Here is a 26,854-nt window from a genome sequence, read left to right on the forward strand (position 1 = left end):
TAGGCCCCATAGGTTATTTAACCTTTGGTCCAAAAAAAAAAGAGAACTTGCTTTAAAATTGAACCGATGGACGCCTAACCAAAAGGTCAAAAACGATCGTTAGTATGCAAAAGCATCGGTTAAAAATCCACGCATGCTCAGAATCAAGTCGACGCATGCTTGGAAGCATTGAACTTCATTTTTTTCAGCACGTCGTCGTGTTTTACGTCACCGCGTTCTGACACGATCGGTTTTTGAACTGATGATGTGTACGCACGACGGACCATCAGTCAGCTTCATCGGTTAACCGATGACAACGGTCCTTCAGACCGTTCTCATCGGATGGACTGATCGTGTTTACGAGGCTTAACTCTTCGGGCCCTGGCTACTACTGGATGGGGAGAGGAGGAAGATCACTCCACCAGGGAAGGCAAGGAGATAGGCAGGCGGCTGGCCAGGATTTGATCCAAGGCAGAAGAACATGCGAGCGGAGCTGAATGGGCATGCGCCTGAAACTGAAGAAATATTCCCTCCGCTCCGACCAGCACATGATCATCAGAAAGGGGCACAGATAATGGGAAAAATACAACCCCCCTATGCTAGTAGGCATGGCAGAGCGGGGGGTGGGGGTAATTCTATTTTTTTTATTTTAATTCTGCACTGACTGTCTTTGAAATTGCCCCTGCCCCCTATTAAATCCAATCTGGGGACAAAACCAGGGACAGACTTGGTCCGGGGACAGTGTCCTCAATCAGGGGACTGTCCCCTGAAACTGGGGATGTCTGTTGGTCACCCTACTCTTGAGGAATTCAGATAAAAAAATGTCTGCCTTTACAACTCCTTTAAAGCTATGAAGTTGATTGAACAGATTGTATGCTCAGATTAAAAATCATATTGTGAACCTGAAGCCTAGTACACATGGGCTGAATGTCGGGCGGCATCAGCCAGTTCAATAGAAACCGACTGACTTGCTCAGCAGGGAAGATTGACGTCCTAACATCAGAATGTTAGTACATGGGTTCCTTTTAGGATCTTCCGGTTTTTTTTTTGTTTTTTTTTCGTTCAGCCCGCTGGATTGAATGAAAAAAAATATATATATTAGTGTGTACTAGGCTTTAAAGTGTATTTCCACTTTTGAAGGCAATTGGGATAACACCTAATTTATATTTGTTGCATGTCCCCATTTACAAAGTATAACTTAAAAAAAAAAAAAGATTGCAGCTTACCTTTTTTTAGATGCTCTGCTATGGACCCTCCAAGCAAGGAAAAATCATAGGTAGCTTTCTTTGTTTATGAGGGGGCTGGGCATTTGAGCTTTCCCTAATTAACCCTGTCTGTACTGTGTAATCAGATCATCATTATTAATTATAACTAAATTTGAAGATCGTCTGTCCAAATAAAGTGGTAAAGATGTAGAAGCTGGACTTCTTGCTTAGGCTAACGAGGACAGACTTGGGACAGGCTCCCTTTTGTTCAAAAACCCTTGCAGTTGGTCATGACACCTTGTCCCGAGAAACATCTAAAAGTAAAAGAATATTTAAAAACAAACAAACACCAAAAAAATTAGGCATGCCATGTGAATGGGAACACATAAAAAACATTTATATCATATATGTTGCCGCTCTAACATAGTGAAAAAAGATTGCTAAAAACAAGTCATATCAAAATGAAATCTGGAAAAAATAAATAAAATATATGAAATGGTTCAAATCCAATATGTGTCTTGAGGAAAACACCATTGATATCGTCAGGAGGTCTTGCTACCTTTACATGCATGAACTTTAATGGCATCCCAGTCTCAGTCCATAGGGTTCAATGGGCTAAGACTGGGCCACCCTATGCAGCTATAACAGCTTTAACTCTTCTGGAAAGGCTGTCCACAAGGTTTAGGAGTGTCTCTCACAGTCTCACCTCTAATTCCAAATTATTATTCTAATAATAAGGTGGTTCTATCGAGTTGAGGTCAGGGTCAGTCAAGTTCCTCCACCCCAAACGTATTCATCCATCCATGTCTTTATGGACCTTGCTTTATGCACTGGTCCAAATAATTTGGTGGAGGGGTGATTATGGTGAGTGGTGGTTTTTTTAGGGGTTGGACAGCCTTCCCAAAACTGTTATAGCTGCAAAGGGTGGGTCTTTACAATATTGAACCCAACGGACTAAGACTGGGATGCAATTAAAGTTCATGTGCGTGTAAAGGCAGGTGTCCCAATACTTTTGGTAATATAGTGTATATGGTCATCATTGTCTCTACTAATCTTGGAGAGAAAACCAGCCTGACATACGGGAACCCATGAGTGTGAAATGAATGTTCCCAGTGGAATTGTTTATAATTTATAATATAGTGTATATATTCAAATATCCACATGTAATCAGGACAAAAGCGACACTGGTCAATGAAATAGTAAAAAAATATCAAAATGTATTACAAGTGAAAATGATATATGACAGCCATACATTGAAATGGAAAAGAATAGATACAGACAACTAAAGCATTTCGAGACTCCTTCTTGAGAGGTGTCCTGAATTGACAGTACATATAACCTTCTGCAAAATAAAGTTACATATTTATATCCCATTACATATATCAGCATACTGTATATATGAGCAGAACCATAATGCAAAAACAATAAGGATATGGATAAAGGATAAAAAATGCACTACAGGTATCAGCACACAGTGGGATAAACAAGTTTATCCCACTGTGTGCTGATACCTGTAGTGCATTTTTTCCTGTACCCAATAAAGGGCACGTCTTTTTCAAGTTACTGGAGTGCGGCTGTCCATATCCTTATTGTTTTTGCACATCCTGTGCATTGCCAGCACCCATCTGCTTCTGAGTGGACATCAATTACCCTAGTGAGCTCACCTGGAGCGGCAGCTCTCTTACCAGAACCATAATGCAACTGCACTAACCCAAATTTTGAGCGATGTATCATAAACCATTGGCTCCCCCCCCCACCTCTTACGCATCCAGGCAGCAGCTGTCTGCACACAGGGTTCTTTGGATGTGTGTCTGTCTTTTTGAAGCTAACTCAGAGTATTTAGTCTCCTCTTCACACTTCATTAAAGGGACACTAAAGGCAGAATTTTTTTTTTTTTTAAATAACAAATATGTTATACTTACCTCCACTGTGCAGCTCGTTTTGCCCCGAATCCTGTCTTCTGGGGTCCCTCGGCGGCTGTCTCGGCTCCTCCTCGCAAAAGCTTTCCACCTTCATGCGAGCTCCCTCACATGGTGGAAAGCTTTTGCGAGCGCGCTCCTGTGATACATCGGCGGCCATAGCCGCCGACTGTATCACTCGGCCCCGCCCCCCGGCGCGCCGTGTCATCCGCTGTGATTGACAGCAGCGCCAGCCAATGGCTGCGCTGCTATCAATCCGCCCAGCCTAGCCAATCAATGGCCAGGCTGGGAACCGAACAAGATAACAAGCACGCGCCCAGGACTTTCAAACGGTGAGGTAAGTAAAACGGGGGCTCGGGGGGGGGGGGGGGGGGCGGTGCTGTCAGATATTTTTTTACCTTAATAGCAAAACTTTACCTTTACAACCCCTTTAATTGTACCAGAAAATTGTATAATGTGCCGGTTCACACTACAGCGACTTGGGATCCGACTTGTCAGACCTCAAGTTGCCCCAAGTCGTTGGACATAAGAAATTCCATTGAAATGAATGAGAGCTGTCTTAACCCTCTCAGCGGTATTCCCGAGTCTGGCTCGTGGTAGAATTTTAGAACCAAAAGTGGTAACCCCGAGCCAGACTCGGGATCACCTCGCAGTATCCACAGGCAGGGAATTACTTACCTTGTGCCTGGATCCTGCTATGTGTCCCCGCTGTGTGATCGAGTTGTGTCCTCGCTCGATTCACAGTGCCGAGTGCCGCCGAGCTCCGTTACCTGCAGCGTTACGATGCACGGGGCGGATATCGGCACCAAATTAAAAAAGTGAATAAACACAATACATACAGTATACTGTAATCTTATAGATTACAGTACTGTATGAAAAAAATACACACCCCCTTGTCCCTAGTGGTCTGCCCAGTGTCCTACATGCACTTTTATATAATAAAAACTATTCTTTCTGCCTGCAAACTGTAGATTGTCCATAGCAACCAAAAGTGTCCCTTTATGTCAAAAATGGTTTTAGAACAGCTAGAAAACAGTGATAATAAATTAGAATCACTTGCAGAATTGAGCGATAGCGATTTGTGGGGAAATTCATCATCAAACACTGAAAGTAATAATTTTTATTATTATATTATTATTTGTTATAATTATTTATATTTATTTATTATATTATAATTAATGATTTTGTGTTTTAAATTTTATTATACCCGGGATGTCTACTAGACTCTTGTTTGGACAGATTTAAGTGAGTTATTCCTGAGGCCTCGTACACGCGACCGAACATGTCTGCTGAAACTGGTCCGCAGACCAGTTTCAGCGGACATGTTCGGTCGTCTGTACGTCCGACCGGACAATTTTCCGGTGGATCGGACAGGTTTCCAGCGGACAAATGTTTCTTAGCATGCTAAGAAACATGTCCGCTGGAAGCCTGTCCATCGCACATGTTCGGTCGTCTGTACGACTTACCGGACATGTTCGCTCGGCCGAAAGCCCTTGCATGTGTTGAAGTGATTCGACGCATGCGTGGAAGCATTGACCTTCCAGGGTCGCGCACGTCGCCGCGTCATCGGCGCGGCCACGTCACCGCGCTGTCTGTCCACGCGGATTTCGGTTTGATGGTGTGTACAACCATCAGTCCGAAATCTCCGAGCGGACATGTACGATGAAAACGGTCCGGCGGATCGTTTTCATCGGACTGTCCGCTCGTCTGTACGGGGCCTAAGAATTACAGGCCTACAATGTAAAACGCCAAATTTCCATGCAAAATAATGGTACCGCTTTCAGCACCTAAAATATGAAAGAATCATACCGCCAGAAAGGTTAATGTACACTACTGAAGTCGCTCCGACTTCAGAAAAGGTTCCTGTACTACTTCAAGGCGACTTGTACCCATAGATTTCAATGGAAGTTGCCCCAAGTCGTTGGACATAATGAGAGCTGTCTTAAAGGAGTTGTAAAGGAATTTATGCATTAAGGTGAAAAAACATCTGATGATGCCGCCCCGAGCCCCCGTTTTACTTACCTGACCCGTCGAAAGTCCCGCACTCGGTCCCGAGATCCTCTTCGCCGCTCAGCCTGGCCACTGATTGGCTAGAGCGGATGGATTGAGAGCAGCGCAGCCATTGGCTGGCGCTGCTGTCAATCACATCCAGTGATGCGGCGTGCCGAGGGGCGGGGCCGAGTGATACAGTGAGCGGCTATTGCCGCTCGCTGGATCACGGGAGCTCTCTCGCATGAATGTGGTGAGTTCTTGCGGAGAGGACCACAGACAGCCTCCGAGGGACCCCAGAAGACATGGATCGGGGCCACTCTGTGCAAAACAAACTGCACAGTGGAGGTAAGTATAACATGTTTGTTATTTTAAAGAAAAAAAATTGTCCTTTAGTAACCCTTTAATATACACTACTGAAGTTGCTCCGAAAAGGTTCCTGTACTACTTTAAGGCGACTTCTAGGCAACTTGTACCCATTGATTTCAATGTGCCTCCAAGTCGGATCTCTATCTTAACTGTACAAACTTTACAGGAAAAGAAAATACTATACCCCTCCCTCCCACAGAGCTGATTATTCTGTGATTGGCCACATCCAAAGTCGCCTGTCCTGGAGGCAACTTTAAGTCGTGTTGTAAGTTGCTCCAAGTTACGCTGAAGTCGCACTGAAGTCGCCTCCAAATTGCCTTGCAAAGTCGCGCTGTCCCTGTGTGAACCGGCCCTTAGTTTCAGGGTATATAAAATCATTTGTTTATCTCTTCCCTAAAATAAACATACTTATATAGGAAGTGCCAAGGTATAAATATCTCTATTTAAAAAGGAATTAGCAGTAGTTAGTCATAGACCAATCTGTAACTCAGAGTGTGTTAGTGTAAACAGGTAATAAACGTTTCATCGCGGAGTAAACAAGGGTGAGATTATTGTGAATTGCCGGTAACTATCAGCTCACAGCCAACATAACTTATTCCAACACGTTCTGACTTGATAGAAAGTAAATATGAGAGAGATCTGTGGCTTGAGGTTCAATGAACATGTGGCTTGTTTCCCAATGAAAAACACTAATAATAAACAGAACTCAACATGCACAAGCCCTTGCTGCCCCTCTGAAAAGCACTCTGTGCTGGATCACTTTTCAGAGAGCATTTGACAAGCAGAGAGGAAGCACCTAGTGCTAAAGAGGAGGCAAAGTGGACCAGGACCCAGCGCTAGTGCCGGAGTCAGACCTTGGGGGGCCCACGGAGCACTTCAATTTGGGGGGCCTCAACATAGAAATTAATCACTTGCCGACCGTATAACTTACATAAACTGCGGAAAAGTGGCACTACTGTGCAGGATCACTTACCTAGTACGTGATCCTGCACTTCTGGGTCTGGGGCGCACATGTGCACTGCGGTTGGCCTACTCCCGCTGTGAATTTACACAGTGGGTATCATGGACTCGATGTCCACTGGTACCCGCCGGTCCTTTGGTACTTAATGATGGGGATGTAAAGAAGGCAGATTGCTGTTCTGTCACTAGGGAAGGCATGGATCATGTGTCCCTAAAGCACCTCCCATAGTACACAGCACCTCCAGCTACGCACACAGTTAACCCTTTTATCCTCACTGATGTTAACCCCTTCCCAGCCAGTGTCATTAGTACAGTAACAGTGCATATTTTTTAGCATTAGTGTCACTGGTCCCCAATTAGTGTCAAAAGTGTCAGCTAGTGTCCGACTGTTCGCCACAATATTGCAGCTCTGCTTTAAGTCACTGATCACAGTTAATTACTAGTAAAAAAAAAAATTGTAAAATAAATAAATATATCCCATAGTTTGTAGACGCTATAACCTTTGCACAAACCAATCAATATACGCTTATTGGAATTTTTTTACCAAAAGTATGTAGTAGAATACGTATTGGCCTAAATTTATAAAAAAAAAATGATTTTTTATATTTTTTTACTGGATGTGTTTTATAGCAGAAAATAAATAATATTTTATTTTTTTAAATTGACGTTTTTTTTTTTGTTTATAGCCCAAAAAATAAAAAACGTAGATTTGATCAAATACCATGATACAGAAAGCTCTATTTGTGGGGGGGAAAAAAGGACACAAATGTCAGTTTAGGTAACACAGTGCATTATTGCAAAAAATGGCTTGGTCAGGAAGGGGGGTAATTCTTCCAGAGGGAAAGAAGTTAAAATATATTAAAAATAAAAAAGTGAACTGAAATGTCCCAAATTCAACCAACCTGATTTTGGGTAAAACTTGCTAACAAATTTTTACCCTATTCAAATGCGCAGTGTCAGATTCACTTTTTGATCCAATCAGGGTAAAGCAGGGAGGAGTGAGCCTCTCTCTCATGTTTCTCACTGCTGTAAATCAATGCTGGTCATTAATTTCACTCCCACAACAATGGGGTCGGGGCTGTTGATGGCACTTTCCAACTGTTTTCACACTTTTACTTTGTCCCTCCCACTTGTCTCTCATAAACCACATAATACATTCCGTGACACAGTCATGTTAAAACAAACATCTTAAATAGTAAAATAATATGAGAAGTTAAAATGTAAAACATCTGCCAGAATCCCTCACCCCCCTTTCTTTGCCTCTGAAGTCAGGCTTAATTGCTCCGTATCCTGACACCCAAACACTTCGTAAAAAAAAAATGAATAATGAAACTCATTTTATAATTACATTTTTTCATAAAGAAAGTCTGGGGCCCCCTCTGGCAGGGGGTACTGGGACAATTGCCCCTTTGCCCTCTTATAAATTCAGCACTGCCCAGCGCATCACATGGCTGGCATGCAGACTACTGAAGACGGTAGAAGCCTGCTGTCGGCTGACATCACAGAGCCAATTAAAGGGTCACTAAAGGAATTTTTTTCTTTAGCTAAATAGCTTCCTTTACCTTACTGCAGTCCTGGTTTCATGTCCTCATTGTTCGTTTTTGCTCGCATGTTGCTGTAATTCTCCTCTGTTTTGGACACTTCCTGGTTGTCTGTTTCCTGATCACCACAGTACTGGGAGATTTTAGTTTCATTTTCAAACCAATGCTGCTCTATGGCACTGTCCAGCACAGATACAGCATAACATGCTAAAACGAAACTAAATGCAAAAACGAAACTAAAAAACTACAGGTACATTATATGATTGATTTTTATCTATTTTTAATAGTTTTTAAAAGGAATCAGTTAACTATTATGTCTCTATACCCTGTAAACAGTCATTTCAGCAAAACATTTTTTTTCCTTTAGTGACCCTTTAAGGCTCTGCAGGAATCCTAACAATAATGTCGAGGTCCACCCAGATGCCTGACCGGGACCTGGCTTAGCCTCATAGTGCGCTGCTAGGAATCTAAACCAGTCCCGCCCCCTCCACAACCCGGCACTCCAGTGAGCACTGGAGGGGCAGAGTACTTAGTGGTGACTGACAGTTACTGGCTCTCTGCTCACTGAAGACCAAGAACTGAGCGATCAGTGGTCTTTCAGTTCTCGGTGTAGAGGTGGCAGGGGACAGATGAAGCATCGTATTGATGCTGCATCTAGATGAGTAAGTATGAATGTTTATTTTTTTAGAAACCCGCGCTTCTCTTTTAATTCACTCTGCTGTTCTCGCTCTCTTCTCATGAAAGACTCTTTATTTCATAGGGAAGCAGAACCGCAGCCATGTGCACCAAGAGGGCGCTGCCCATATTTCTCCTTTAAATAACATCTTACACTTTAAGAAGATTAGAAGAAACAATATACTGTAAATTTAACAAAGGTAGAAGAGTACGTTTTTTTGGGTTACATACTAAAGTGTTAATTAGTTGTGTCTGCAGGATCTTGTAGAGACAACAAGAGTGCTGTCTTCTTTTTTTTTTCTTTATTAGTTGTCCTCATGCCCCAGGTATTGCCCAGTAGGTTTCATACTTACCTTCAGCCTATATGACTTTGAGGCTCTGCATGGACCCACTCAGCCTTTTCTCTGAAAATGGCCTCTTAGTAGGGATGAGCCGAACACCCCCCGTTCGGTTCGCACCAGAACCTTCGAACGGACCGACTGTTCACTTGAACATTTAGAACCCCATTGACGTCTATGGGACTCGAACATTTGAATTCAAAAGTGCTAATTTCAAAGCCTAATATGCAAGTTATTGTCGTAAAACGTCTTTGAGAACCCGGGTCTTGTGCCAGGGAACATTTATCAATGAAAAAAAAGTTTTAAAAACGGTTGTTTTTTTCAGGAGCAGTGATTTTAATGATGCTTAAATAAAAAAATAAAAAAAATGAAAAATTCCTTTAAATATTGTACCTGCTGGGTGTCTATAGTATGCCTGTGAAGTGGCACGTGTTTAGAACTGTCCCTGCACAAAATGAGATTACTATAAGAAAAAGGTAATTTAAAACTGCTTGCGGCTTTAATGTAATGTCTGGTCCCTGCAATATGGATGAAAATCATTGAGAAAAATAGCACAGACAGTACACACACCACATAGCTTTAGGTGCAAACTACAGAGCACACGTGCAGTACACACCAAGTAGCTTTAGGTGCAAACTACAGAGCACACGGCCAGTACACACCAAGTAGCTTTAGGTGCAAACTACAGAGCACACATGCAGTACACACCAAGTAGCTTTAGGTGCAAACTACAAAGGACATGGCCAGTACACACCAAGTAGCTTTAGATGCAAACTACAGAGGACACAGGCAATACACCACGTGAGAATACTGCAGCTAGCACAATCACCTGCCTGCCAGTAAATTAGGAAGAGCTGATCTAGCTAAACTATACAGTGTATAAATATATATACAACACCTAGGATGCATATATATCCTCTACACACTGTAACTTTAACTGACTAGCCTGCCTGCCTGCTCTATCTACCTGTAAAAAATGACACTCTCTCTGTCTCTCTCTGTTCTCTCTTAACCGCAGCAACACACTACACAAGGCCGACCTGCAGGCGGCCTTTTATAGTGTGGGGCGTGTACTAAACCCCCTGAGCCATAATTGGCCAAAGCCACCTTGGCTTTGGCCAATTATTCCTCACCGTTTTTTGCAAGCTGTGATTGGCCAAGCATGCGGGTCATAGTGCATGCTTGGCCAATCATCAGCCAGCAATGCAGTGAATTATGGGCTGTGAAACGTAACTCGAATTTGGTGCGAACGGCCCAAAACGTTCGTAATTCGACGAACGATCGAACATACGATGTTCGAGACGAACATGAGTTTGACTCGAATACGAAGCTCATCCCTACCTCTTAGTACTGTATGGGCACATTCATATGAGAAAGCCATACTCATGGCAACCCTTAAGCAGTTGCTCAGAGTATGATTTTGGGCCTTTTCACATTGATGCGCTTTTGATGTGTTCCCATTGACTTACAATAGAAGGTGCCCTTTTGGTGCGCCTTTGAAAAACTTCACCAAAGATGCAGCATGGAGGACTTTTCGAAGCACAGTGTGAAGCACAGTATGGAATGACTATTTACAAAGTAAAGGATTTGCAGCTCCAAGTGGGGCCACACAGAGCAGAATGCTGGATTAGGGCTGAGGGTTTATATAACATCTAATGCCCTGTACACACGATCGGATATTTGATGGAATCTAATCCAATGGATTTTTTTGTCGGATATCCGATGAAGCTGACTTTCATCAGTCTTGCCTACACACCATCAGTCAAAAATCTGACCGTGTCCAACGCAGTGACGAAAAGCACTACGACGTGCCAAGAAAAATGAAGTTCGATGCTTCCGAGCATGCGTCGACTTGATTCTGAGCATGCATGGATTTTTCTCCGATGGAGTTCCACACAGACAATCGTTTTTCTTCTATCGTTTTTTTTATCCATTTTTTTCACCGATGCAAAACAAACCGATGGGGCCCACACACGATCGGTTTGTCCGATGAAAACGGTTCATCGGTCCGTTTTCATCAGACAAACCGATCGTGTGTACAGGGCTTAAGAGGGTAGGGACAACTAATAAAGTAAAACAAAGGACCACAAAAGTCCAATCGATCTTTAAGAGCATGGAGTTCTTTTAGGAACTAATGTAAAAAGAGTAAACTGAGTTGGAGACAATTTTCTAGCACTGCTTTTCTACTTATAACTGATAGCATGAGTGCCAATCCCTGAACATCTTTGGAGAATCTCTGGTTCCTTTAACCAGTTTAATACTGGGCACTTTCACCCCCTTCCAGGACAATTTTCAGCGCTGTCACACTTTGAATGACAATTGCACGATCATGCAACACTGTACCCATATGAAATTTAGATACATTTTTTTTCACATTAATAGAGATTTCTTTCAGAGATATTTAATTACAGCTGGGGTTTAATTTTTTTGCTAAATAAAAAAAAAAGACAAACTTTTGAAAAAAAACAACACATTTTTCTTTGTTTCTATTATAACATTTTGCAAATAAATAATCTTTTTTTCATAAATTCGGGCCTAGATGTATACTGCTAAATTTCTTTGGTGAAAATAACCCAAATCAGTGTATATTATTTAGTCTGTAGGAAAGTTATAGAGCCCACAAAGTATTGTATATATCTGAAAATTGATCAATCCCGATGTACTGATGTACATTTCTTGAGGCCCTAAAATGCCAGGACAGTACAAATATCCCCCAAATTACCTAATTTTGGAAAGAAGACAGTCAAGGGTATTTAGTAAGAGGTACGGTGAGTTTTTGAGAACTTGTATATTTTTTGTCACCAGTGCAGTACAGTGTCATCATATAACTGGTGTGGCGGTGATCAGAGACACTGACTGGTGACAGTATGTAAAAAGTAAAAAAAGTAATAATTTTCTTATTTTTTTTTTAATTTTGTTAAATGTTTCACATACAGTTATAAACAACCATTTTTTCTGATTGAAAACTATTCATTTAGTGTTTACTATTGTAATTAGCTGTGATTGGCCACAGTTAATCACATGGTACAGATGGGCTGTGATTAGCCCTGTCTGTGCCATGTGATCACTGTAAGCAAACACAGAGCTCATAACAATAGTACACAATTAAAAAGCATGAATCAAAGCCTTTCATTGCGTACAATAGTCATGTGATATGCTGCGATTGTCCACAGTGATTACATGGTACTGCCAGCGGGCTGGTACAGTGATCTGTCATTGGCCATGTCCTGTGGACACAGCTGGTGACAGATTGCCCTGGAGCATGGGCCATAGGGTGTGCGCGGGGCGCAATCCTAGGAGGACATCAAATGATGTCCTCCTAGAACAATTGGGCTCCGGCCCGACCTATTGAATTATGATTAGGGGTTAATGTCCTTTAATAAACCACCTACACCTTACACAGCCATTCTCAGTCAGGGTTCCATGGAACCCTAGGTTTCTTCCAGAGGTTGCTAAGGATTCTTTGAGCTGCGGCCAATGGACCTCCCATCTGATGGGTGTCTGCATAATTTTGGGTCCAACAGCACTTGGTAGAGCCAGCAGCATGGCGCCAATGATAGTTTTAGCTATCTGTATGGATGGCATTTTGATCACCACTGTAAGGGGGTCATTCTTTTCCACTAATCACCAATCCAAGAGGCATTTTCCCAATGGTCCCAGATGCATTCATCTTAGCAGAGGTTTCCGGAAACCTGAACATTATTTCAAGGCTTTTTCTGGGTTAAAAGGTTGAGAAAAGCCACCATAACAGATGGGAGAATAGTGGTTAGTAGGATAAGTGGTAAATGATATATGGTTTAGAGAGGAGTATAAAAGGATCAAGGAGAACCCATAAACTATGATAAGCTTTGACTTTTGAACCAATCAACCTGTCACATTGTCCTCAGTACACTTTTTCCAAGCATCACATATTTGTTCAAATCAAATGTATTTATTACACACATCAATAAAACTCTGGCTTTACATTTATCAATATCCAAGTCATGTACTTGTTCACCTGTTCTATCAGAATTTTATTTTCGAAGAAGTATGATACATTTAGTAATATTTTTGTAAACTATATAATTATTTTCCTCTTATTTTTAGTGAGTTTGCTTTTCCATGGAGCTTGTCACAGTAGATTCATTCTGAAGAAACATCAAGACATTCCCAGATTTGGTAAGACAATTTGTGGAAGAGAATAATTACAATGGAGAGGACATTACAGAACATTACCCAGCATTACAGTGCTAGGTGAAAAATAGAAAGTGCAGATCACAGCCCATAGTCTACAGCAGGGGTCTCCAAACTTTTCAACACGAGGGCCACATTGTAGATTTTACAAGTATTCGGGGGCCGAAAAAAAAAAATCAGTTATGTATAAAATATCAGCGGTGTCCTCATCAGTGCCCCCATCAGCAGTGCCCCCATCAGCAGTGACTCCATGTCCCCATCAGCGGTGTCCCTATCAGCGGTGTCCCCATCAGCAGTGACCCCATGTCCCCATCAGCAGTGTCCACATCAGCAGTGCCCCCATCAGCAGTGCCCCCATCAGCAGTGACTCCATGTCCCCATCAGCGGTGTCCCTATCAGCGGTGTCCCCATCAGCAGTGACCCCATGTCCCCATCAGCAGTGTCCACATCAGCAGTGTCCCCATCAGCAGTGACCCCATCGGCAGTGACCCCATCAGCAGTGACCCCATGTCCCCATCAGCAGTGTCCTTATCAGCAGTGACCCCATCAGCAGTGACCCCATCAACGGTGTCCCCATCAGTGTTCCCATCAGCAGTGACCCCATGTCCCCATCAGTGGTGTCCCCATGTCCCCATCAGCAGTGACCCCATGTCCCCATCAGCGGTGTCCCCATCAGCACTGACCCCATCAGCAGTGACCCGATCAGCAGTGTCCCCATCAGCAGTGTCCCCATCAATGGTTTCCTCATCAATGGTGTCCCCATCAATGGTGTCCCCATCAGCAGTGACCCCATGTCCCCATCAGCGGGGTCCCCATCAGCAGTGTCCCTATCAGCGGTGTCCCCATCAGCGGTGTCCCCATCAGCGGTGTCCCCATTAGCAATGACCCCATGTCCCCATCAGCGGTGTCCCCATCAGCAGTGACCCCATGTCCCCATCAGTGGTGTCCCCATGTCCCCATCAGCGGTGTCCCCATCAGCGGTGTCCCCATCAGCGGAGTCCCCATCATTGCTGATGGGGACACTGTTGATGGGCACACCAATGATGGGGACTCTGATGATGGAGACACCGCTGATGGGGACACCGGTGTCTCCATCATAGCTGATGGTGACACCGTTGTCCCCATTAGTGGTGTCCCCATCAGCAGTGTGCCCAGCAATGTTCCCTTCAGCACAGCAATGTCCCCAGAAATATCCCCATCAGCACAGCAATGTAGCAATCTCCCCTGTAGTGTGCTTATCAGCATTGTGCAACACAATGATCAGCCTCTTACCTCCATACTAGCTGACTGCAGCTCTTCTGCAGCTCCCGTCTCCGAGGCGCAACACCTCCTCTTTTCCCGCCCTCTGTTTGAAGTTATGATCCCTCCACGAGTGACGTCACATGCGCGGCACCTCCCCTCTTTCCGCCCACTGTTTGAAGTTACAGTTCTTCCACGAGTGACGTCACAGGCGCGGCACCTCCCCTCTTCCCGTCCACTGTTTGAACTAACGATCCTTCCACAAGTGTAGCAGCGGGCGGGAAGAGGGGAGGTGCTGCGCCTGTGACGTCACTCGTGAAGGCATCATAACTTCATACAACGGGGTGGGAAGAGGGGAGGTGCCGCGCCTCGGTGGTCCCAGGCAGCAGCTTGTCTTGTTAAAAAAAAGTGTGGTAGCATGGGCAGCTTTGTTTACACTGCGGGCCGGATAAAACACACAAGCGGGCCGGATGTGGCCCGCGGGCCAGGGTTTGGAGACCCCTGGTCTACAGCAAAGAGCTTGGGAGAAGATTGCAGCATAAAGCTAGGGATAAGAGAAGCCATAGGGGGTTTATTTACTAAAGGAAGATACACTTTGCACTTGGAAGTGCAGTCGCTGTAGATCTGAGGGGGACATGCAAGGAAAATAAAAAAACAGCATTGTAGCTTTCACGTGATTAGGTGATAAAATCAGCAGAGCTTCCCCTCATTTCAGATCTAAAGCGACTGCACTTCCAAGTAAACTTTCAGTGCAAAGTGGATTTGCCTTTAGTAAACCAACCCCATAGTGAAGGAAATGGAGCAATGCAGATGACAATACATAGCTTGCAACACATAGGCGGGGTGGTGAAGAAGTAGGACATTACGGGTGACAGCAGGCCACCTGCAGCACAATGAAAGTATTGAAAGGTGTTACAAAACTTTGCAATTTATTCAGACAGTGTACTCTCGAAAGGCATATTTGGCTGTGGAATTTATTGTTTTCTTTTAGGAGGTAGCTTATGTATAGTAGCAGCACCCTACTATGATTAACCACTTCAATACCAGGCACTTCCCCCCTTCATGCCCAAGCCAATGTTTAGTTTTTCAGTGCTGTCGCTTTTTAAATGACAATTGCGCGGTCATGCTACACTGTACCCAACCATTTTTTTTAGCATTCTGTTCCCACAAATTGAGCTTTCTTTTGGTGGTATTTGATCACCTCTGGAAAAAAAAACATACCGAAACTTCAATTATTTTTTAATTTCTGTTACAAAACTTTGTAAAAAGAGATGTTTTCCCTGACGGGCATTGATGAGGCTGCACTGACGGGCGCTGGTAAGATGGCACTGATGGGCACCGATGAGGTGGCACCAATGAGATGGCACATATTAAGTGGCACTGATGATGGGCACTAATATGCGGCGCTGATGGGCACTGATATCGGCATTGAAGGGCACGCATAGGTGGCAATAATGGGCACTGAAAGGAGGCACTGATGGGAACTGATAGGTGGCACTGATGTGCACTGATGCATGGCACTGATGGGCATAACTGATTGGCAGGCACTGGCAGGCATTAGTGATGGCCACTGATTGGCATCAATTGTGGGCACTGATTGGAATCTCTGATAGCCATGGGTGGCATACCTGGTGGTCACAAGTGGTGAGCATCCCTGTGGGTCCTGGTGGCAGCCTTGGTGGTCCTGGGTGGGCATCCTGGGGGGGGGGGGCTAAGCTAATAATCAATCAGCGAAGACCCCCCTGTCAAACTAGCAGCCGATCGGCTCTCCTTTACTCGTGTCCGACAGAAGTGAGTGAGGAAAATCCGATACACAGCTTTTCCTGGTTACACCGTGATCAGCTGTGATTGGACACAGCTGATCACATTGGTAAGGAGTCTCCATCAGAGACTCTTTACCTAGATCGGAGTTGCGGTGTGTCATATGATGTCCGATCAGGATAACTAAACCTCTTTGCCAAAGTCATTTTGCTATATGGCGGGCAGCAAGTGGTTACAGTGGATGTAAACCCTCTCCTATACCCAATGAAGTGAAGAGCATCAGATGATACACGGTGATTCAACAAATCTCCCTACATGTATATCTGCTGTCTTTCTTTCTTTTCTTTAGAAAGTGCACATCGTGTTACAATATTTTCTTCATGTTCAGCACTGGGAGTGTAGCCTCTGCAACCTTTAGGGGTCTCTTTATAAAAAAAAAATGCTATTGTAATAAATGTATTATTGGGTTGCCTGTGCTGGCTGAATGTTTTTTGATTGAAAATGGAAAATACCACATTTGACCACAAGATGGTGCTAAGTATCATAGAAAAGTTTAGTATTTTCAGTTTTGAATCAATTAAAAACATTTGATCAGTGCAGGAAAAAAAACGAATCACATTAATAATTACTAATGTGAGAAAAACCCACAGTAAATTTGTTATGTGTTTTCATTCACACAACATACCTAAAACAAAATAAAACGTTTTTTTACCTATTAGACGTTACTTAGGAGAATGAGGTCATGGCTGTCTACAAACATTTCTCAAAAAGTTCCGGGCAATCTGTCCCAATAGAAAGCCTTAGGACAGGATGACGTCCCTCTCATTAACATTCAATGGAGAAGCCAGCTTTTAAAACCTTTGGGCCGACCATAGATGGAGTGATTTTCTTTCCTGCAACCAATTTATATAGTATTGGATCTGTGTTTTCTTTGTATGCACACATATTTGTGTGTTTACAGAAAATAGCCTCCTAACAGAGCTCCATTCACAAGGCCCCATAGTATCCATGTAGACCAGGGGTGCCCAACCTTTTGAAGCGCAAGGGCCACTTAAGCGACTTTGTAACCGGCCGCGGGCCACAAAAAACGGAGCGGGAGGATGGCAGGTCCATGTCTGCTCTGCATATGCAGAGCGGACACGGACACAGCCCACTATAATCTTTTTTAGTGGATCAGATTGGAGGTAAGACACAAGACGGTTTACATCTGCCACTCCTTAGAGGTGATTGGAGGGTCCAATTGGGTCGGACTGACTGTGTAAAAGGGGCCCAAGGCTGCTTTCACACTGATGCGCTGAGGTTTACCAACGCAGTGTACCTTTGGCTTTCCTGCACTTTATATTCTGCATGTTTGGTGCATTTTCAGAATGTGCATGGCTCAGTGCATGTAACCCTGCAGGTGCACTGCTCTGCACCTGCGGATCGGTTTGAAAGCAGCCCAGTAACCTCTGCAGAACATATACGCCCAATATATACACTGTGATTTTAGTAATAAACTGACCTTTATTAACAGTATTCTATTCCATCCCAGAGCAGGAGGTCGCGGGCCACATCAGAGGGTTCCACGGGCCACATGTGTCCCCCGGGTCACTGGTTGGGCACCCCTGATGTAGACAGCTGTGGCTATTGTTATGCCACTGGGCGGGGTTAGGTCCAGCCCAAAGTAAGTAGGCCAAATGATGTTGGATGTCAAAATGAGGACATCTAGTGGCAGGAAAAAAGTATTGGGGAAATCTCTGGATTGAAGGCGAATATTACTACTAAGGCCTCACGCACACTGGATGTTTTTGCAGCTGCTGTTTTTGGCTTAAGACATTTTATTCTGCAGCCAATAAAATCCCAGCATGTTAGCCTATGTGTCTATGTGTTATCCTATTGTGTTATCCTATGTGTCTATGTGTTATCCTATTGTGTTATCCTATGTGTCTATGTGTTATCCTATTGTGTTATCCTATGTGTCTATGTATTATCCTATTGTGTTATCCTATGTGTCTATGTATTATCCTATTGTGTTATCCTATGTGTCTATGTGTTATCCTATTGTGTTATCCTATGTGTCTATGTGTTATCCTATTGTGTTATCCTATTGTGTTATCCTATGTGTCTATGTGTTATCCTATTGTGTTATCCTATGTGTCTATGTATTATCCTATTGTGTTATCCTATGTGTCTATGTATTATCCTATTGTGTTATCCTATGTGTCTATGTGTTATCCTATTGTGTTATCCTATGTGTCTATGTGTTATCCTATTGTGTTATCCTATGTGTCTATGTGTTATCATATGTGTCTATGTGTTATCCTATTGTGTTATCCTATGTGTCTATGTGTTATCCTATTGTGTTATCCTATGTGTCTATGTGTTATCCTATTGTGTTATCCTATGTGTTATCCTATTGTGTTATCTTATGTGTCTATGTGTTATCCTATTGTGTTATCCTATGTGTCTATGTGTTATCCTATTGTGTTATCTTATGTGTCTATGTGTTATCCTATTGTTTTATCCTATGTGTCTATGTGTTATCCTATGTGTCTATGTGTTATCCTATGTGTCTATGTGTTATCCTATGTGTCTATGTATTATCCTATTGTGTTATCCTTATCCTATTGTGTTATCCTAAGTGTCTATGTGTTATCCTATTGTGTTATCCTATGTGTCTATGTGTTATCCTATTGTGTTATCCTATGTGTCTATGTGTTATCCTATTGTGTTATCCTATGTCAGGGATATGCAATTAGCGGACCTCCAGCTGTTGCAAAACTACAAGTCCCATCATGCCTCTGCCTCTGGGTGTCATGCTTGTGGCTGTCAGAGTCTTGCTATGCCTCATGGGACTTGTAGTTCTGCAACAGCTGGAGGTCCGCTAATTGAATATCCCTGTCCTATGTGTCTATGTGTTATCCTATTGTGTTATCCTATGTGTCTATGTATTATCCTATTGTGTTATCCTATGTGTCTATGTGTTATCCTATTGTGTTATCCTATGTGTCTATGTATTATCCTATTGTGTTATCCTATGTGTCTATGTATTATCCTATTGTGTTATCCTATGTGTCTATGTGTTATCCTATTGTGTTATCCTATGTGTCTATGTGTTATCCTATTGTGTTATCCTATGTGTCTATGTGTTATCATATGTGTCTATGTGTTATCCTATGTGTCTATGTGTTATCCTATGTGTCTATGTGTTATCCTATTGTGTTATCCTATGTGTCTATGTGTTATCCTATTGTGTTATCCTATGTGTTATCCTATTGTGTTATCTTATGTGTCTATGTGTTATCCTATTGTGTTATCCTATGTGTCTATGTGTTATCCTATTGTGTTATCTTATGTGTCTATGTGTTATCCTATTGTTTTATGGCTATGTGTCTATGTGTTATCCCATGTGTCTATGTGTTATCCTATTGTGTTATCCTTATCCTATTGTGTTATCCTAAGTGTCTATGTGTTATCCTATGTGTCTATGTGTTATCCTATTGTGTTATCCTATGTGTCTATGTGTTATCCTATTGTGTTATCCTATGTGTCTATGTGTTATCCTATTGTGTTATCCTATGTGTCTATGTATTATCCTATTGTGTTATCCTATGTGTCTATGTATTATCATATTGTGTTATCCTATGTGTCTATGTGTTATCCTATTGTGTTATCCTATGTGTCTATGTGTTATCCTATTGTGTTATCCTATGTGTATATGTGTTATCATATGTGTCTATGTGTTATCCTATTGTGTTATCCTATGTGTCTATGTGTTATCCTATGTGTCTATGTGTTATCCTATTGTGTTATCCTATGTGTCTATGTGTTATCCTATTGTGTTATCCTATGTGTTATCCTATTGTGTTATCCTATGTGTCTATGTGTTATCCTATTGTGTTATCCTATGTGTCTATGTGTTATCCTATTGTGTTATCCTATGTGTTATCCTATTGTGTTATCTTATGTGTCTATATGTTATCCTATTGTTTTATCCTATGTGTCTATGTGTTATCCTATGTGTCTATGTGTTATCCTATGTGTCTATGTGTTATCCTATGTGTCTATGTATTATCCTATTGTGTTATCCTTATCCTATTGTGTTATCCTAAGTGTCTATGTGTTATCCTATTGTGTTATCCTATGTGTCTATGCGTTATCATATGTGTCTATGTGTTATCTTATGTGTCTATGTGTTATCCTATTGTTTTATCCTATGTGTCATCCTATGTGTCTATGTGTTATCCTATGTGTCTATGTATTATCCTATTGTGTTATCCTTATCCTATTGTGTTATCCTAAGTGTCTATGTGTTATCCTATTGTGTTATCCTATGTGTCTATGTGTTATCCTATGTGTCTATGTGTTATCCTATGTGTCTATGTGTTATCCTATGTGTCTATGCACACATAGGTTGTTATCAGCAGTTTTTGTCAGGGGCGTTTTCTGTCTGTGAAAACCCACCAGAACTAGTGGGTTTTGAGAGGAGCTTTTTAGCTATAAAAATGCTCTAACTCTGCTGAAACAGCTTAAAAACACCCAAAAAACACAGATTTGGCTATTCGATGTTTATCAGCGTTTTTTAAAACGCCACAACTCTGAAAAACGCAACTGCAAAAATGCTGAAAAACTCATTCTACAGCTACAGCTTTCGCTACTTGCTTTTTTTTTTTATAACGTCCAGTGTGCATGAGGCCTTAAGCTGGTTTTGTTATGTTTTCTCTTGATAATTTTTTTTTTTTATCATGTTATTTTTGACTAATGCCCTGTACACACGATCGGTCAATCCGATGAGAACGGTCTAATGGATTTTTCCATCAGTTAACCGATGAAGCTGACTGATGGTCAGTCGTGCCTACACACCATCAGTTAAAAAAACGATTGTGTCAGAACGCGGTGACGTAAAACACAACGACGTGCTGAAAAAAATAAAGTTCAATGCTTCCAAGCATGCGTCGACTTGATTCTGAGCATGCGTCGATTTTTAACCGATGGACGTGCCTACAAACGATCATTTTTTTTCTATCGGTTAGGTATCCATCAGTTAATTTTAAAACATGTTTAAAACATTTTTTACCGATGGATAAATGACCGATGGGGCCTACACACGACCGGTTTGGTCTGATGAAATCGGTCCATCAGTCGGTTCACACAGGGGCAACACGACTTCTAGCACGACTTTGGGAGGCAACTTGGACACGACTTGAGTATGAATCATCAGGCAACTTACAAGGCAACTTCAAGTCGCCTCCAGGACAGTACAAGGCAACTTCAAGTCGCCTCCAGGACAGGAGCCTTTCCAGTGGCCAATCAAACAACAATCAGCTCTGTTGGAGGGCGGGGAGGGAGGGGTTTGCCTGAGAAATGTATGTTATCTTCCTGTATTGTTGCTTCAGTTAAGACAGTGATCAGACTTCTGAGGCAACTTACATTGAAATTAATGGGTACAAGTTGCCTACAAGTTGCCTAGAAGTCGGACTGAAGTAGTACAGGAACCTTTTCTGAAGTCGGAGCGACTTCAGTAGTGTACATTAAGACGGCTCCATTCACTTCCATTCATTTTCTCAACCACACGACTTGGGACTACTTGGGGAGACTTCAAGTCGGATCCCAGGTTGCCCCTGTGAGAACCGGCTCTTAATGTTTCCTTTAAATACAGTACCAGCGAATTACAGTAGTTAAGCTGCATTGGGTTAGGAACTTTTAACACTTGTATGTTTCTACAAACTGCAGCTTGGCTTTAGCCAAACAAAAGGGTAAAAGCCCATTCACACAGGGGCAACACGACTTCTAGCACGACTTTGGGAGGCAATTTGAACACGACTTGAGTATGAATCATCAGGCAACTTACAAGGCAACTTCAAGTTGCCTCCAGGACAGGAGGCTTTCCAGTGGCCAATCAAACAACAATCAGCTCTGTGAGAGGGAGGGGGAGGGAGGGGTTTGCCTGAGAAATGTATGTTATCTTCCTGTATTGTTACTTCAGTTAAGACAGTGATCCGACTTCTGAGGCGACTTCCATTGAAATCAATGGGTACAAGTTGCCTACAAGTCGCCTAGAAGTGGGATTGAAGTAGTACAGGAACCTTTTCTGAAGTCGGAGCGACTTCAGTAGTGTACATTAAGATGGCTCCCATTCACTTCCATTCATTTTCTCTACCGCGCGACTTGGGGCAACTTGGGGCGACTTGAAGTCGGATCGCAGGTCGCCCCAGTGTGAACTGGCTCTTAGAACTTTTGTCAAAGTTTTTATTGCTGGCACTTTCACCCTTACTATTTGTTGTGATGATCATTGTTTCTGAAACAGAACGTCAGGGGAACAAAAAAAAGGGGTGGGGTGTTCTTCCAAATGAGGACACGTCTTCCTGCTTGGGAAGTCGATTCTCTCACTTTTTAGAAATTACTTCTCACCGCCTGGCCTCTCCAAGACAGGAAGTAAAGAAAAATCTCCCTACCAGGATACAACAGCAAAGTAAAATTGACTTCTGTTTTAAAGCGATATTAAACCCAAAAGCAAGCATTTATTATATTGCAGCTTACAAAATCTTAAATGCGATGGCTGCATTTGTTTTCTTTTTTTTTTTTTTTTGTGATCCTGCCAGCATGTCTTTCAGTTTTCAAAACAACAAGCTCTCTTGCAGATGTATCCATTTCCTATGGACAGGGGTGCTTACAATGATCAGCTTTTATTTATTTATGTAAAACCTTCATCCGAAATGGAGAAAAAAAAAACAGTTTGTTGTAACTGCTTATAAAGTATTAGCTGGAGATTGGCTTCAGTTTGTTAGTGTATTTAAAGTGATAATAACGGCTCACGTTTTTTTTTTTTTTTTAATAACAAACATGTCATACTTACCTCCACCGTGCAGTTCGTTTTTCACAGTGTGGCTCTGATCCTCCTGTTCTGGGGTCCCTCGGCAGCTCTTGCGGCTCCTCCCTGCATTAGATAACCCCCTCTGGGAAGCTCTCTACATAGGGGGTTACCTTGTGGCGCGCTCCCGTGTTATACACTCGGGATCCATAGACGCCAAGTCTATGACTCGCCCCCGCCCCTCGTTGCCCGCGTCATTGGATTTGATTGACAGCAGTGGGAGCCAATTGCTGCGCTGCTATCAATCTATCCAATGAAGAGCCGAGGACCAGTGGAAAGAGTGATGCAGAATCACGTCCATGGAAATTTGGGGCTCAGGTTAGTAAAACGGGGGCTGGGGGGCCGGACACAACAAGGTGTTTTTTCACCTTCATGCATAGGATTACAACCCCTTTAAATTTGCTAGTACACCTAACTCTCCCACCAGCTTCACAATACTGCTGTCCAAATGAGCCCCCTGTTCTCCTTCATCCAGAGTGGAGGCACTCTAATATAGGAGGTGTGTTACTGGCCAGATCACCAGGTGAAAACAGGTGAAAACACATCTAATAATTGATAAGCTGTAATATATTATATTGTTGGCTGGGTGTTTAACCGGTTCCTTACCGAGTCATTGTGAAATGAGGTTGACAGGAACCTTCCCTCCCTCCGGGTGGACGTCATATGACGTCCTGGGATTCCCGGCCGTCTAGGGGGTGTGTCTAGGGGGCGCGCGCCGCATCGCTCGGGACCCGATGCGTGTGCCCGGCGGCCGCGATGTCCGCCGGGCACCCGCGATTGCCCGCGATCACAGCAGAAGAGAGGAGACCGATGTGTGTTCCCAGTACAGAAGAACACAGATCGGTCTCCTCCCCTTGTGAGTCCCCTCCCCCTACAGTTAAAATCACTCCCTAGGGAACAAATTAACCCTTTGATCGCCCCCTAGTGTTAACCCCTTTCCTGCCAGTCACATTTACACAGAATCAGTGCAGTTTTATAGCACTAATCGCTGTATAAATGTGAATGGTCCCAAAAACGTGTCAAACGTGTCCGATATGTCCGTTGCAATGTTACGGTCACAACAAAAATCGCAGATTGCCGCCATGACTAGTGAAAAGAAAATGCCATAAATCTATCCCCTATTTTGTAGATGCTATAACTTTTGCGCAAACCAATAAATATACGCTGTATAGAAGAATACATAGTGACCAAAACTCAGGAAAAAAAAAGTTTTTTTTTTTTTTTAAATTGTGATATTTATTAAATCAAAAAGTAAAAAATATTGTGGTTTTTTTTCTAAATTGACGCTCTTTTTTTGTTTATAGCGCATAAAATAAAAAAACGCAGAGGTGATCAAATACCACCAATCAAAAGCTCTATTTGTGGGGAGAAGAAAAAATAAAGATTTTATTTGGATACAGTGTTGCATGACCGCGCAATTGTCATTCAAAGTGCGACAGTGCTGAAAACTAAAAATTGGTCTGGGCAGGAAGGGGGTGAAAATGCCCCGTATTGAGGTGTTTAATAATGCTTTAACCCAAACCTACTCTATCAAAATCTGATTAAAAACATTTGGCTATACATGCACTTTAGGTGTGTTTTTTTCAATCAATAATTGAACCAACTTGTTTCTTTTATAGGAGTGACAACCTTGAAGCAGAGAAAAGGATACGTCTTGCTTGTGGAAGAATTTCTTCTGTGAATCTAGCCATTATGGCCCAAGTGGGAAACAGCTCATCAAACAGCAGCAACCCAGCCGATACAAGTATCATAGTGACTTATTCCGTTGTCGCCAGCTTTGCTGCACTTTTCTGCCTGTTTGGATTGTTAGGAAATGCAGTTGTTATCTGGATCCTTTCGTTTAAGATAAAGAGGAGCAAGTACACTGTGTATATTCTCAACCTTGCCGTTGCCGACTTCATTTACCTTCTCTTTGTTGCCGTTGTAATGATCTTAATGGTTTCCCAAATGGTGAGTCGCCGTTCCATTAGTCCAACGGTGATCTTTGCTCTGGAAGTGATGTATGACTTTGGATATGCAGCAAGTATGCTCTTCCTGACCTCGATAAGTGTTGAGAGATGCCTTTCTGTCCTTTTCCCCATATGGTATAAATGTTACCGGCCCAAGCATATATCATCCTTCACCTGCGGCCTTATCTGGCTATTGGGTTGCCTCTTCTCCCTTCTTGATAATTTTGTTTGTCCTCCAGATTCTTTTCAAAACATGTCTAAAGAATGCACTGGAGTCCAAGTCTTTTCTACCGTTGTTACGTTTGTTTTCATCATTCCTTTGATGCTCTTGTCTAGTTTTATCTTAATCTATATCGTCAAATCCACATCTAAAAAATCAAGACCTCCAAAAATTTACATCGCCATAATACTCACCGTTATGGTTTTTCTCATCTCTGTGGCCCCAATCAGATTGCTATGGTCTTTACTCTACTTTAAGTCATTTACAAACAAAATGTCTGCCTTGGCCTTCTTCTTCACCAGTACATACTGTACTATTTTCAACAGCGGTGCCAATCCTTTCATATATTTTTTTGTGGGTAGGCACAGGAAAAAGAGGTTTGGGGGTTCAGTCAATGAAGCCCTTACTAGAGTGTTTAAGGATGATGACACTGAACAGTCATCTCTCGGGAATAGCACTAGCATGAAATAGAGCCATAACAAAGTCATTTTCTGGCCAATATTAGGAAGATTGTCCTTAACATTTTGGAATTTATCCTGCAAGAACTTCAAGAAATTCCTTATTTGTCTCGATTAACAAATATAAATGATATAAGAGATCTATGTAAGGGAGATATATGATCATTTATAAAAATATTTTCCTTGGAACACGATTATAAACATAAGCTGGGCTGTTCATTAACTTGATCCTTTAAGAAATTCTTGTGGTTATTATCATCCTGTAAATCTAGATAATGACTGCAGCTTATTTAGCAGTTTGCTCACAATAGTGGCACCTATGATACTCATAGACTTAAATGATATAAAAATAAAAAAAGTTTGAGATACACAACGGCAATGCCCAGGTTGGACACACCTTAAGCCTCTCCAGTGTGCCTATTGCAAAACTCTGCTTTCTCTGTCATTTTTCTTGAAGAAAATAAGCCCAGCCAATCTAAATCAAGACGGTACACTTCTCAGTCAACATTCTGCTTGGCTTCTACAAAGTTTTACATTTGTTGAAATGTTTGACTAAAGCTGCAAGAGCTGATCACAGTTTACGACTCGGTGGATATTAAGGAGGGGACTAGATTTATAAAACAAAAGTAGGACTGATGAACCTTAACCACTTAAGCCCCGGACCTTTAGGCAGCTAAATGCCCAGGCCAGGTTTTGCGATTCGGCACTGCGTCACTTTAACAGACAATTGCGCGGTCGTGCAACGTGGCTCCCAAACAAAATTGACATCCTTTTTTTCCCCACAAATAGAGCTTTCTTTTGGTGGTATTTGATCACCTCTGCGGTTTTTATTTTTTGCGCTATAAACAAAAATAGAGCGACAATTTTGAAAAAAATTCAATATTTTTAACTTTTTGCTATAATAAATATCCCCCAAAAACATATATGAAATGTTTTTGAAGGAGTTATGTTTCACCTAGTGTGTGTTTACAACTGTAGGGGGGTGTGGCTGTAGGTCTGACGTCATCGATTGTGTCTCCCTATAAAAGGGATGACACGATCGATGCAGCCGCCACAGTGAAGCACGGGGAAGCTGTGTTTACATACGGCTCTCCCCATTCTTAAGCTCCGGGGAGCGATCGCGAGATGGGCGGCTAGAAACGAATAGCCGCGCCCTCATCCCGGATTGCTCCCCGACGATTTCCGACCGCCGCATGTACCGGGGGGGGGGGGTCCTGATCGGACTCCCG

General features: G+C 42.6%; 1 protein-coding gene across 2 annotated transcripts in view; it reads left to right on the plus strand.

Annotated features, from left to right (window-relative positions):
• LOC120931431 (proto-oncogene Mas-like) overlaps positions 1 to 26,313 on the plus strand; it is a 56,559-nt gene extending 30,246 nt beyond the window's left edge. For both annotated transcript variants that reach the window (XM_040342858.1, XM_040342859.1), the window contains exons 2-3: positions 13,062 to 13,133; positions 24,618 to 26,313. In XM_040342858.1, the coding sequence (XP_040198792.1) occupies positions 24,691 to 25,638 (948 nt within the window). In that variant the 5' untranslated portion in view covers positions 13,062 to 13,133; positions 24,618 to 24,690 and the 3' untranslated portion in view covers positions 25,639 to 26,313. The remainder of the gene's footprint in view (positions 1 to 13,061; positions 13,134 to 24,617) is intronic.
• Positions 26,314 to 26,854: the final 541 nt, after the last annotated feature.

This window comes from Rana temporaria, chromosome 3 (genome assembly GCF_905171775.1).
Source record: "Rana temporaria chromosome 3, aRanTem1.1, whole genome shotgun sequence".
NCBI lineage: Eukaryota > Metazoa > Chordata > Amphibia > Anura > Ranidae > Rana > Rana temporaria.